We start from the raw sequence: 14,196 nt of genomic DNA, 5'->3' as shown, positions 1-14,196 counted from the left end.
GAAGAAGTTTGTGTTGTTGAGAACCTGTGTGCCCAAAGTGGTGCTGGAATCATACCAAACAGAAATTTTAGTTGTGGTAGAGTCACTTAACATTGAGGAGGTACCTCTGTGAGAGAATGCTGTCAAGGCCTTGCAAGAGATAATGGGGGCTAATATTTAAACTGTCTTAACTTTCAAACATCATACATTTCTGAAGCTGGGAAAGTAACTTAATTATGAGTTGAAGATCTGGATTGTACTGTGCTGCTCTTTACTGTTAGCGCCATCTTAAAGCTTCTTCTGAAACCCTGAAAGCTGTGAAAATATGGAGCACAGCTTAACTGGAAATAATAAATTTTGTAATTAGACTGCATGTTGTGGAATGCAGCAGTCCATTCACTGTGAGAGTGACTTGAACAATCATAGAGGTTGAATACCTGTTTATAAGGGACAAGATGAGAGGGTGGAAGGTGCTAAATTCTGTTGTGCTGACTTAAGTGGTAATGAGTAGGGAGCTTAGTGCATTTGCTGATTTTTTTCTTTTCTTTTTGTTGTTTAAAATCATCATGAACCTTAAGACAGGAAAACAGGCATTTAAAATGTGGTTTGTTACTTTGAAGTGTGAATCTGTTTTAAAAAAGAACATGAATTTTTGGCAGTAACTCACCTAAAGCCTTGATAGGATCATGTCATTATCAGATGCTTGGAGTAATTTGGAGTCCAGCACTGAGCAATCTCTGCCATCCATCAATCCGTGAGTAATTTGAGTATTTGCTTTTAGACTTACATGAAAGATTGTCAAAATAATGGTTTTTTAGAAGTCAGCTGTTTTCAGTCACTTCCTTTTTAAAGCACTGATTTTGACTTAATTTGTAAATTCACCTTTTGAAGTATCTTAGAGGTTGTAAATACAAATATTTGTATTTACATATTTGATATGGCCGTGTTTGTGGAAGAGCAGTAGTAACAATGGTTAATTCATTATTCTTTCTGACCCCAAAACCATGCAGTTTAGGAAATTGCTAAAGGTATAGGCTCTGAGTGAATTAGTTACTTCAGTGTCTGTTTTGAACATGAATGAGTCTTACTATGCTGAAGAAGCAGATTCAGAAATTATTTGTTTCTTTGTGCTTTAGAAGTGTATATATCTGCAAACACTTCCAATAATATGCAGATTTGATGAAACCCCTAAAACAAAACCCTAATTAAACAAAACACTAACTTACCTGAAATATTAAATACATAGGAAACTATGAACTTGGGATTCAAAATGCTTCATAGGGAAGACAGTACATTGCTTTGGGATTAACTGTAAGCAAAAATGGGCTTTGCTGTGCATCTTCATCAGTGTTTCTGGTGATCTTGAACAAAGAGGATGAAGCAGTTGGAAATGCAGGTGGGCTGCAGATTTTCTGGCTGATAAGTCTTCTTACATGAATTGTAAAAATCTAAAAGACTTTGATGTGCTTTGCTTCCTAAAAAATTGTAGTAAGAATCAGGGTTTGAATGTTACAGAAAAACATTCGAATGATCTGCAAAATAGGGATCCCATGCAACTGCAGCAGTTTAGGGTGAAGGACGGTTGTAAAACTTTTTATACTTTGCATACTTGTGTCCCTGCTTTTTCATTCTTTCCCTGTATTTGCTCACATGCTTTTCGTCTTGTTTTTGTGAATGTAATGAAATGTTGAGACATGAAATGTATTGTCAAAACCAGGCAGATAGAATGTTGTGTGAGAATGATGACAGGAACACAATTTGAAGAATGAGGATCTATATTTCCACTTATTTCAAAGTCAGTGTAAACGAATGCTTTATAAACAGGATAATTCAATTTTTTTCCCCACTGGCATTGATAAATCTGTTCATTAGTATTTCCCTGGACTGGGCGGTGGTTTGCCTTTTGTTGGTAGTGCAGTGCCATCTAGTGACTGCTCACAAGGGACTGGGGAGAACTTGACAAAGAAAAACGTTTGATGAGCAGATGACATAGGTTTCAAGGTTGTGTGGTTCACAACTGCAAAAAGACTGCAGGAAGGTTGAGTAAGCTGAAGTATAATGCCTTGTACCTTGTACCTGCAGAAAGTGCTCCTTGTGTTAGCATGTGGTTGGAGGTGGTGTGAACTGTACAAGAGGAGGATGACTTACACAGCCAGCACAAATCTTGCACTTGCTAAATTTTTCATTTCAGTTAGCAAATTAATTACCTTAAGGTCTTTATGAACACTATTTTTTTTGCCAAATGCTGTCATAATCTTTAGTTGAGGGTAATTTAGATTTTTCTTTCAATGAAGGTAAGCATTTCAACAGTATAGTTATTTATTTTTTTTCTATGTTTCTTTCAGCTTGATCACATATTGTCCCCCCCACCTATGCCTTTCCGAAAATCCAGCAGTCCTGAAGTATCTTCTGGTCTTGGAAAGTCTCCTAAATTTAAGAGGCAGTTGAGTGAAGATGGGAGACAGCTCAGAAGAGGAAGCCTTGGAGGAGCTCTGACTGGTGAGCCTGGGTTGTGTGCAATGTCACCTGGAGGTTTAGCATTTGTGGAGCTCATGGCACCTTGACCTCTGGTGTTTGCCTTGTGGCTGAACTCCTTAGGGGAGGTGTGAGCTCCACCTGGAGTTTCCATAAAGTCTCTTCTACATGGGTTCCATGATTGTTAGTGAGGTGAGCTCATGTCTGAGGTTCTGCCTCCATGGGCTGCTGATATGTGGCCAAGCACAGCCTAAAAAGGACCCATATCTTAAGATTTTCGTTAATATGGTATTTATCTTGCCAACTTAGTTTAGCTGCTTTGAGTTGTGATCTTGTGCATCCATCCATGGATTTCATTAAAGAAAAGGCAGTTTGGCCTCATTTATCTGATGGAGTCCTCACAGGGAAGGAAGGGTGTTACCAGCTAGCCACTGGCTGTGGACTGCAGCTTCTCCTCTGTGGAGCCAGGCAGAGGTAGCAGGATGCTTGAGAGGGGCTCAGGCTTTCCCTGCCCTGATAGTGTCTGTAGAAGATACCAGATGCCTGGTGTCATGACTCTGTACTGGGAGCTCCTATGGCTGCAGTGGTCACTGAAGAGGGATTGATTTTGAGTATGGAGCAAATTGAATATGAAAAAGTAGAGACTTCGTGTATTTCAAGAAAAATAATTGTTAAATTCACTAGAATTTGGATTAAGCATGTTCCTAAAGTGCACAATTACTAATAGTTTGAAGAATTTGTTGTATTTGGTGAGAGGGTCAATAGTTTTTAGTAAATTTACTGGAAGATACAAATTTGAGACTCAAAATCTTGTTTTATCTGTCCAGGTGTTGTTGATTGATATTAGAATCAAACAGGTGAAATTTAGGTTAGAGGAGGTTGAAATGGTATTTATTAGAGATATGACTGTCTTCTGTCTCTAAATTCTGTATGTTGTTCAGAGCTGTTTTTTCTTGGGGATGAAAAATGGCGCCACAGTGGATAGAGCTGACGCTTCTGCCATAAATGTCTGGGAAGTGCTCTTAGAGTATTTGCTTTCCTCACTTGCTTCCCGCCCCTTTCCCTAACCTTATGCTGGAAGAAGCTCCAAGAAACGATAGCAATACCTCTCTTTGTATTCAGTAGCTTAAAATGACCTACAATGCTTCTGGTAAGTGACAAATAATTTATTTTTTCACCTAAGGAACTTTAAAAAATTGTCTCATACTTTATGTGACGGAAAAACAGATGCTACTTCAGGAATTTCTTGTATCATAGCACACAATCATTGCTGTGGTTTTTAGTGTCACTAGGGTAAGATTTGCCATTTCCCATGCAACTTCATTTTTATCAAGAGTTGTCTTATGAAGATTTCAGAAACAGTGTAAGAATATTCGCGATCCGTAGGGGCTTTCATGAACGAGAAGTGACTTACAGCATGCATGTGTCAATTTTGTTAATCATATGAGTGAACTCTGGCATCTCTGGAGTGTTACAGCTCTAAAAACTTGAAATGTAAACCAAACTACTGTTTTACTGAAACTAAAAACTGCTGGCACACTTCTTATTTTTTCAGAAGGAGCTGGTGTGGGGTTTTAATTTTATTTTTGTTTAACTTTAAAGTGAGGTGGTGGTCTTTAAAAGCTGTTCTTTCCCATGTAAGCCTTGCAGATAAAGAGGGAGAAGACAGCCTAATGAAAAAGAAATGTAGCAACTGCTGCCATAGTCTCTGGTCTTTATCGCTATGCTTGAATTATTGCTTAAGGCCTTTATAAGGGGAAATGAATATGCTTTTTGTCTGCTTGCAATATGTTGTGCAGGGTTTTCACATCAGGATTTGAGAATATAGTGTGCAATGATGTTAAACTGCTTTATTACTAATGCACTTTAAATGAACCTGGAAACCCTAGGGCTTTTGTATCTTAAAATAGTTTAAATATCTTAACAGCTTTCATGATACTGATTAAATTAATCAAAGTCATTCTGATAACTGAAAGTTTTTAATATTCTTTTGGGACTTTTTAAAAAATTGCTTTAAAGAAACCACTGCAGATAGAGAACTAATTCCTGGAGTTGTTTCAAATGCTCAGTAATCTCAAGTTAATTTCAGTGTTGCTGTGGTCTTATATTTACCTACCTTTTCTATGTACTTAAGTTTTGGGGGGTTTTAAGTTTCTTTAATGCTTAAGAGTAGTTTGCTGCTCTGGTTTGAAACGACAGGAATCATTAAAAAAAAGCAGTGGAACATGAGGAGGCCTTCCATTAAAATGTGTGAGCTGACATGTTTGAGTTTACTTCTATGCTCACACATCCTCTCTGAAATTTGTGTTTCAATCTTGATGTTTCTGGAAAGATATTCCTGGTCCATATGAAGCAAAAATATTTGGAGACTTGTCATTTGAAAAAGTACTTGGTTTTAATTAATTGATCTTTAATATCACTATGCACTAATTTCTGTCTTCTTTTATTCTTTCTTCTATTTTGTTGCTTTTACTACTCGCTTAAGTGCTAGCTTAACAATGGGTATCAGTCCATTGGGAAGTAGTTCACAAAGGTATTTTTGAAATTATTTGCAGTTCAGTGTCTACCTCTGTCGTTAAAAAATGCTCAACTCCTAAAATAAATTAAGTGGAAGTAAATAAAGCAAGAGACATGATTCCTAGCTTGCAAATTTGCAGAATATTCCTATGCTGATGCACGTTGCTCACTCCAAATGTTAGAAAAGTGAATTGTGTTACTTTCCCTTTCCTTGTGCTGTTAAAAACACAATATTATTGAGCTGTAGAGCATAAGCAGTATTAACAATGAAAACAAAAATAAAAATTTAATTTGTTTTTTTAAAACAGGATAGTTAAATTCCTGCAGGGCTGAATACTAATAGAGGTGAATAGATACGGGTTTTATCTCTGGGAATAGGTCCTAAATAAATTGGGCTTATTGAGCTTATTGGGCTTTACGAGAGGGAATAATGTTATGCAAGATATATGAGAGGAAATAAAATCTACAGTGTTGCAATATATTGAATAAGATTTGTGAAACCAGAAGAATTAGAGTTCCTGAGAACCTACTACCTCGAATTGGCTATGATAAATTATAGAAGTCTTTATATAGGAATATGAGAAAAATTGAGAATGATGTACAGGGTCTTTCCAGAGGGAAGTCAGCGCAAGGGAGAAGAGGGCTGGAAACCTGTGGAGGTGAGACAGAAACTGAAATTATTTTCTACACAGTTCAGGGACACTGGAGCCCTTTTTTTTCCCCCAAGTTGCACAGTTTTAAGCAATCCAGCAAACACGTGTTTTCAGTGACAAGTAAAGAATGCTTTCTAAAGTTGAAGAAAATTAAATAAATGTTTTTGAGAATAAATATACTATTGCTTCCTGTTGAAAATTGCTACAGAGCCACTGATATTAAATAAAGTTTGGCCAATAAAAGAAATGAATACTGCTTCCTGGAGGCAGCATGCTGCTATGTTTTGGAAAAGACACTTCAATATAATTGTTGCAAGAGTATTGCTTTCCTTAATCTTCATTGCTGAGGAGGAGGAGGAAGACTTTTGAAAAAAGAGAGACTGAGTTTGGAATGAAAAGAGTATACTGAATGTGGCCTGCTATTAGACTAGCAAATCTGCTTAGTTCTTGTTGTGAAGGGCTAGCAGTATTGCTTAATAGAAAAAAAGGATGCAAAACAGTATTTCATAGCTGTGGCTGCTAAATGTAAGCATTCATGAGATAAAACAACTCCAGAGTAAAAGAATTGGGAAGTAATTAATGACCAATTAGTCTTTTAATTTAAAAGGTCATGTTTCCAAGGGCTATAAGTTAAAGGGAGCATAGCCACTTATACTGTAATCAGCGTTTGCCTTTTTCTTTTCTGCTTCTGCATTGTAACTCCTCTCCTGCTCTGGATTCCCCCTTCCTGCATGCACATGTGCCTATAATAGTGCTTGCCACATCCTTTACCTGGAAGTAAACTGGATCTTTAAAAGTTCTGCTTGTGCCACAGACAGTGTAAAACTTGCACTATTTGTTCAACTGCAGAATAAGCCCTGTCGCAAAGCTGAGCTGTAGCTACCTGTTTCATAGTCCTAGGTCAGATGCAGAGGGAGAAGAGGATTGCTTCAGAAGAACACTGGTGCCCTCTGGGTGCAAGGGTATTGGAGGCGTGCTGGACAGAATTGAGAGCAAACTGTGGTTAGGTGAGGTCAGACATCTGTGTGTACACACGTATTTAAATGCCTCTTGCAGTAGCCTTTGATTGCCTTCTTAAGCATTCCTAATGGTGCACAGACTGGGACTTTAAAACTTGTTTCTAATCAGGAGAAAAGATGTTTAATTACAAAGCTGCTTTTCTCTGGTGGCTGTTTTTCTTGATCTTTGCAAAATTCAAAGGGCTGTCTATAGTCAGAGGGTTTTTGGCTTAAATTGTCTACAGATTTTAGTTTGCTGTGTTCAGAGATGGTTAAATAGAATCCATGGCAGAAAGTAATGTGCAAGGATGAGAAATTAAATGAGCTTAAACCGTGGAGAGGGTTAACCTGGCAAATCACTTGGACAAGTAAACAAATTGCCCTTACTTTCATGTCCCATTGCTGCTCCTCACTTTACACTGTGGTGGGCGGTTCAGCTTTGTTCCCTCTCTTCAGCTGTTCTATTGCAGCATTTGGAGATTTCTCTCTCTTCACTTGTGAAACATACGAGAACATATTGCTGGGAAGAGTTTGGATTTTGGAGAGTGCTGCAGATGGCTCAGTTGTCTCTATACTGTAATGATAAACTCTGCTGTTACATAGAAAGAAAAAAAATTAGAATTTGTTACCTATAGTTTGAACTTCTTATCGTGCCTCCTGTTATCTCATCTATAACTGCCTGGAAACAGACTTCCTGCTGGGCTAGTTGTGTCTAATTATGGTAGGGCTGCTATCTACTAACCTTACGTTATCTGTATTTGTATAAGATCAAGTTAGCACACGCAAATTTCATTTTATAGAATCTTTAATCCAAGAATCCTAAAGAACTTTATATTAATGAAGTTACTTTATGATCCAGAGATCACATACTGTCTACAGATCACAAAGAACTAAAACTAAGAAATCTTGCAATTTCTATATTTTTTCTTAATATTCTTGCTTTGACCAGCTTTCCACTTCTGAGTCATCAGTCATCCAAATATGCTCAGCAATTGTTGTTATTCCCATATAACTAATCTGTGGTTGATTTTAAATGAATTTGGGGATTCTCAGTCTGTTTTTTTGCATCAGAGATTCATCACTTTGCTAACACTAATTAGCAGAAAGATCAACAGCTTTATGGGCCATGAACAACAAGCTGTTCTCTTATCCAGGGGTTGGCATGTGCTGGCAGGACTTGGAAGAGGAGGTTTTCCCCAACCATAGAGGGAGCAGTTGGCAGTAGCAGAGCTTTCACAAACATTGTGCTGAGTAAATTTTCAGTAATATTGTTGAAAATGGAGATTAGCTCATTAAGGCTTACAGTGTCAAATATATGACACAACTTGGTAAATGGGGAAAATTGAGCATAAAATCACGATTTGTACCTTGAAAATATTTGGGATCAGAACCTTCCCATTACCTATATCATCATGGCTAGGCTTTGCGAACAAAGATTTGGGAAGGGCTCTGTCTACATTTGTTACAAGCACGCTGGTGGCTAATGAGGCCAATACGAGATAGACATGTCCAGTTGCAAAAGGCACAGCAGAAAGACTCCTTAGGTGGTATATTCTGCAAGACACAGTTCTTTCTGCGTTGTCTTTTCTCCTCGAGAGTGATCCTGTGTGCGTTCTCAAAGGAAACAGCAGCATTATAGGTGGTGTGTCTCCAGGCCTCCCGATTTGAGGCCAGAGTAGACCAGTTATGTTGATCAATATGGCCGAGGCTGAGATGTTGTTTCAGGGAGTCCTTGTATCTTTTCTTTGGGGCTCCTCTCTTGTGGCAGCCAGTGGCAAGTTCACCATAAAGCAAGATCTTAGGGAGGCGGTGGTCCTTCATCCTGGAGATGTGTCCTGCCCAACGCAGCTGTGTTCTCAGCAACATGGCCTCAATACTTGTGACTGCTGCTTGTTCTAGAACAGATGTATTAGTCACATAATCTGACCAGTGGATGTTTAGGATTGTACGGAGACAGTGTTGATGGAAGCGTTCTAAGAGACACAGGTGGTGGTAGCAGATGATCCATGATTCAGATCCATATAAAGGAGTAGACAGCACTATGGCTTTGTAAACACTGATCTTGGTACTTCAAGTGTTTATTTCGCCATACTCTTTTATGGAGTTTTCCAAAAGCACTATATGCCTTTGCTAACCTGTTGTCTATCTCCCCATCAATCTTACTGTCCGAGGAGATGAGGCTGCCTAGGTAATTAAACTGCTGAACTGGTCTGAGCTCTGATTTGCCAGTGGTGATATGGGGATGAGGGAAGACTTCCTGAGGTGCAGGTTGATAGAGAACTTCTGTCTTCTTTAAACTGACTTCCAGCCCAAAAAGCTCAGCAGCATCTGCAAAGCAGGATGTTAAACGCTGCAGAGCTGCTTCTCTGTGGGCAAAAAGGGTGGCGTCATCAGCATAAAGCAGCTCCCAGACAAGATGATTTAAGGTCTTAGTGTGGGCCTTCAGGCTTCCATCAGTACGATATCGAATGTAGATACCATCTTGATCTTCGAGGTCTGCAGTGGCCCTTTGGAGCATCATGCTGAAAAAGATTGTGAATAGGGTTGGTGCAAGAACACAACCTTGTTTCACACCATTGGTAATTAGAAAGGGCTCAGAAAGTGCATCACCATATCTGACTTGGCCACGCTGATCCTCATGAAGTGAGCTGATCATTTTAAGGAACTTGGGGGGACATCCTAAACGTTCCGAAATCTGCCATAGACCTTTTCTGCTCACAGTATCGAAAGCCTTGGTGAGATCCACAAAGGTTACAAAGAGACCTTTATTCTGTTCCCTACACTTCTCTTGCAGTTGTCTGAGAACAAATACCATGTCTGTGGTACTCCTGTTGGCTCTGAAACCACATTGGCTTTCAGGTAGAATTCCTTCTGCTATAGCAGGTATTAATCTGTTCAAAAGTATTCTTGCCAGGATTTTGCCAGCAATGGAGAGCAGAGTAATACCACGGTAATTTGAGCAGTGTGAAGGAGCAAGATTCAGGATGGGAACAGTTCCAGGCGTGGAGAAAAGCATACAGCAATTGGCAGGACTTTATTATATGGACCTTACAGTTATCATATGGACTTTACTGTTATTATGTGGTTTCATTGTATTCACACTACACAGTGCACAACCTGGTCATGCCCAGGCTTGCCATGAGTTTGCCTGCTGCCTGCTCCCTGCTTCCCCCACTCCTCCCCCTTCTGCCCGTGTCCCTATCCTGGTTTGTTCCCCTGCTTGTCTGTCTCATGCTCCGCCCTATGTTCTGGCCCTTTCCCCTCCCGAGCTGACAAAAGACAGTGTGCACGCGTGAATGGGGCATTCTACTTGCACCCTTCCTCATGTCCCATCCCCTCTTCGGACCACGGCAGAGCAGTCTGATTTAATTCCTTTCTGCTTATACAAAGTGATGATGACTGCATCACAAAGGTCTGATGGGAGTTGGCCTAGTTCCCAACAGTGCACCACAAACTCGTGAAATTTAGCATGGAGTGCAAGGCCCCCATGCTTCCAGACTTCAGGTGGAATTCCATCAACCCCAGCTGCCTTGCCGATTTTCACCTGCTGTATGGCCTTAAGGGTTTCTCCCAAAGTGGGGGCAATATCCAATTCATTCTTCACTGGTTGCTGTGTGATGTACTGAATTGCTGAGTCTTGAACTACATGGTTGGTACTGAAAAGAGTCTGAAAGTGTTCAGATCAACGATTCAGAATGGAGGTTTTATCTGTCAAAAGCATTTGCCCATCTGTGCTGAGTAGAGGGCTTTGGACCTGGTATGTAGGCCCATATGCTGTTTCCAAGGCCTCATAGAATCCTCTGTGATCACATAATTGAGTTTTCTCAGCTAGATTGATCCACCACTTGTTCTGGATGTCACGAAGTTTCTGTTGGAGCTTGCCGCATGCAAGACGAAAGGCTGCTTTACTTACGTGACAGGAAGGCAGTGCAAGGTGTGCTTGGTGAGCAGATCTCTTCTTCCTCAGCAATTCCTGGATCTCTTGATTGTTTTCATCAAACCAGTCCTTGTTCTTCTTGAAGGAGAACCCTAAAAATTCTTCAGAGGACTGCATTACCTACAATTGCTTATCATAACTGTGATGTGATTAGTTTAATGACAACATTTAAAAAAGATTGTTTCTAATAATGATAGCCAGTTTGGTGTAGATAAATGGAAATATTTCCTGTGTACGTGATCAAAATTTCTTCCAGCTGTGCCGGATTATACATGTGCCACCCCATAAAAACCCCTGTAATTTCGTAGCTATCTCCGGGGATATAGCTTGGTGGACTGTTGTACTGTCCTCAGCCCCAGAAACTGGGATGCTGTAGGATATGGGGGAAAGGATGACTGTCAGTGCTGAAGCTCTGTCAGGTGCCCCTTTTTGTAAGGAATTTTACATCCTGCATTTTCTTCCCCTCACATATCAGAGCAGTAGTATGTTTCAAAATTGCTTTCATTGTGATGCATGACAAGACTTCATGTACTCAGTTTAGAAAGCCTTTTCAGCGCAGCTGCCTGAGGGCTCTCCCTGACAGCAGAGGAGGGAGAGTAACAGCCTAATACTGGTGCGAACACCACTTGGTTCCTGGGTACAAAGGTGGGAAGTTTCGACATGATCACAAGCAAATTATGCTTCATTCAGTAGCACTGCCTACCCAGAACATATCTGGGAGTCTTTTCACTGCCTTCCTCAGACATTTCCTTAACGCACCATATCACGTGTTACACTTACTCCAGAATTAATTGAAAGAGATAGAAGCAATCTCATCTATAATTACACGTCTGAGGAAATGTGTTGTGGGTTTTTTGTTTTTGTTGTTTTGCTTTGTTTTGTTTTTTAGGCATTCAGTACAAAGCTGTATTCTACAGATGAAGTGAATATATTCTGCTATGAAATATGCATTTTTAGCTGGTTCATAGTGCACTGGTGATTGAGATGACATTAAGTTATATTTGTCATTGTCAGTTACCTTCATTATTTAAGGCTTCAATCAGCCTGCATAGTTGAGTTGATTTTTACTTCCCTGTGCGCCTAGCAAGATAATTTCCATATTCTTTTACGTATCTGGAGTGTGCATCATGTAATAGTCTGAGACGAGAACAGAAGATATTGTATTCCTGTCTCATTATTTTGCCTTTAACTCCTCGATTGCTGCTTAATTGTGCTTGTATCATCAGAACATGAGAAGCTAATTGTTGTTGAGATCAAAGCAAACTGCAGAGTGCCTAATTAGCAGATATGTTTGCAAGCTGCCTGTTTTGAAGGAGGAAGAAATAGAATTGAACCCTCTTTGGGACACTTAAAAAAGCAGCTGGAAAGTTGTTAAGAGTCATTTATCATAGTGGAAAAATTAGAAGTGGAAAAAATTAATCTGCATATTACATTTCTGAAGTTTGAGTTGTAGCTCCTTAAGAAATACCCTTCGAGCTGTTGAATTAGCTGGCTTAAGTATGGTTAGCACTGTAACTGTAGAAGCACAGATGAAAGAACTTGCCTGAATTTAGTTAAATGGTTGGATTTAATAATCTGATTAACTAAATCTGAGCACTGTGATGCTGCAGTCTTATTGTTGCTCGTACCTGAGCTTGTTAGTACAAAACTGACTGCAGCATATTTATAAATAAATCATAATTTCACATCAAGAACACATGACCTTTATTACTAGAGGCTTAAGTCTTCCTGTTTTTTTCCTATGGTCTTTCTCTAGTGGATGTTGTAGAGCAAATGATCTGACCACATACTTGCTTTCTTCAAGTTGGTTGCTTTAACTTAAATTGAATGTACAGATTGAGAAATGTTTGAGGAGAAAAACAGTCCTGTGCTTAATCCTTAAAATGAAGGTTGAAGGCTTGAGTGAAAAAGTTCATAGATATTTTCCAGTGAAAACAGGACCAGGCTTTTTTATTAGGAAGCTTCACCTTTTGAAAAATGACTGTAAGCATAAAGTGACAAATAATTTCTTCAGTTATGTGGATTAGCAACATGTACATGAAAAAAATAGGGATCATAGTGGGGGACTGCAGAGAAAGTAGCATGCTGACACATCATTTCATGCTTGTCTTTCTTAATGTCAGTTAGGAATTGCTGGGCATTTTCCTCAGTGCAATGGAAGACATTTGTTTCTTATCATAAATTCTATTGAGCAAGTAGCAAAAAAACAAATGTTGAGATGGTGCAGAGTTGAGAGCCGAGAGTATTGGCCACTGGCCAAAGTAGTTGTTCACATAATGTTTGAACTGAGCAACAGTGAATTTTTTTAGGTCCTCAAAATTAGACCATGTGTGTTCCAGGCACGGCTTTGTAGCAAGTCTTCCAGTATTTAGAGTTGCAGATAACAGCTGCCTCTGAGCTCTTAGTGTGCAGGATTCTTGTTTTTGCAAAATTGACTGTATATCAGGAGGAACTCTGTCTCATTATCACTTAGATGTAGTTTAATGCGCTTTTGGTAGCATCATGTGTCCAGTGTGAATCTTAAATTTCTGGGTTTTTTTCTAGTTCTTATCTGAGTTTCAGAACTGGACCTTCAGATTGCTGTAGAACAGATGTAAACTGGAAAAAAGGGTGAAAGGGAAGCAGTAATATCTGTGTCTTAGGGTTGTGTTATAGAATGGACCAGCAGTTTAGAAGTTTTGCAGCTACATGTGAGAAGTATGGGAAAAGGATCTGTTTCTTGGTAAGATAAAGGAAAAGAAGCTGCAGAATATTCTATCTCTGAGCTCACTGATAAATATCTGCAACTAATTATTTTGCTGAGTTGTATTTCAGTAGAATTGGGAGGTAGGGAAGCAGCATCATGAGTGATAACCTCAGGCTGTAGGGTGTTTTTATCATGTAATCAGTGTCACTGATTGGCTTACACTGCTATTGCATCAGATATTTTTGGTATGGAAAACTAAAAAAACCAACAAAACCCAAGCAAACAAACAAAACTGAAAACCCTCAAACTATCCTTATCCTCCAAATCTAATTAAAACTAGAGAGATTTGCAGGTGATCCCAAGTGCCTTTCAAATATTTTGAAATTTGCTGCTGTCGCAGTACTTCAATAATAGATAGCAAATAGTCAAACTAGAAATGTAAATTCAGTGAATAGCTGTTAGCAAAGTGTGATAGGTTTGAAAAGAGATATTGGAACTTTTTTCCCCAGTGTCGTTCCCCGCCCCCATTCTGTTTCTTCTGGGATGAGGGGAGCCGGCCGAGAGAAGCCGCACGGGCTGGTGGGTGAAAGGGGAAGGGGGAGATACCCTGGAAGCGCGGGACCGGGGGCACGCCTTGGGAGTCTTTTGTGCGGAGTTTTTTGGTTTTCTCCGCTAACCGGAGAGAGCTGGGCCCGGTTTCGGCCGCCTCCTTTTCTTTTTTTTTTTCCCTGAGGGGAAGTTTTTTTCCCCACGGGACACTTCATAGAGGGAGAGACCGACCCATCTCAGAGCGAGGTATTCTGCTTTCGAGACTGTACCTGTGGCAAAAAGGACTCTTTCATTGCTGGTTGCAAAGCCATCGGCTGCCGACCGCTGCAGGCATACGTGGCTGCGAGCAACTGTTGAGCTGCTGGGACAGTTTTGCCTTCAACCCTTTTCACCCCCTTCCTC

The 14,196-nt window shown here is 39.8% G+C and overlaps 1 protein-coding gene across 2 annotated transcripts in view; it reads left to right on the top strand.

Moving 5' to 3' along the window:
- The window catches only part of MAST4 (microtubule associated serine/threonine kinase family member 4), a 292,509-nt gene that overhangs the window by 61,737 nt on the left and 216,576 nt on the right, over positions 1-14,196 (top strand). For both annotated transcript variants that reach the window (XM_027671419.1, XM_027671417.1), the window contains exon 2: positions 2,325-2,478. In XM_027671419.1, coding sequence (XP_027527220.1) covers positions 2,325-2,478 — 154 coding nt within the window. The remainder of the gene's footprint in view (positions 1-2,324; positions 2,479-14,196) is intronic.

This window comes from Neopelma chrysocephalum, unplaced genomic scaffold (genome assembly GCF_003984885.1).
Source record: "Neopelma chrysocephalum unplaced genomic scaffold, ASM398488v2 Primary Assembly neopelma1_97102, whole genome shotgun sequence".
Lineage (NCBI taxonomy): Eukaryota > Metazoa > Chordata > Aves > Passeriformes > Pipridae > Neopelma > Neopelma chrysocephalum.
This window is presented reverse-complemented; position numbering and strand designations above follow the sequence as displayed.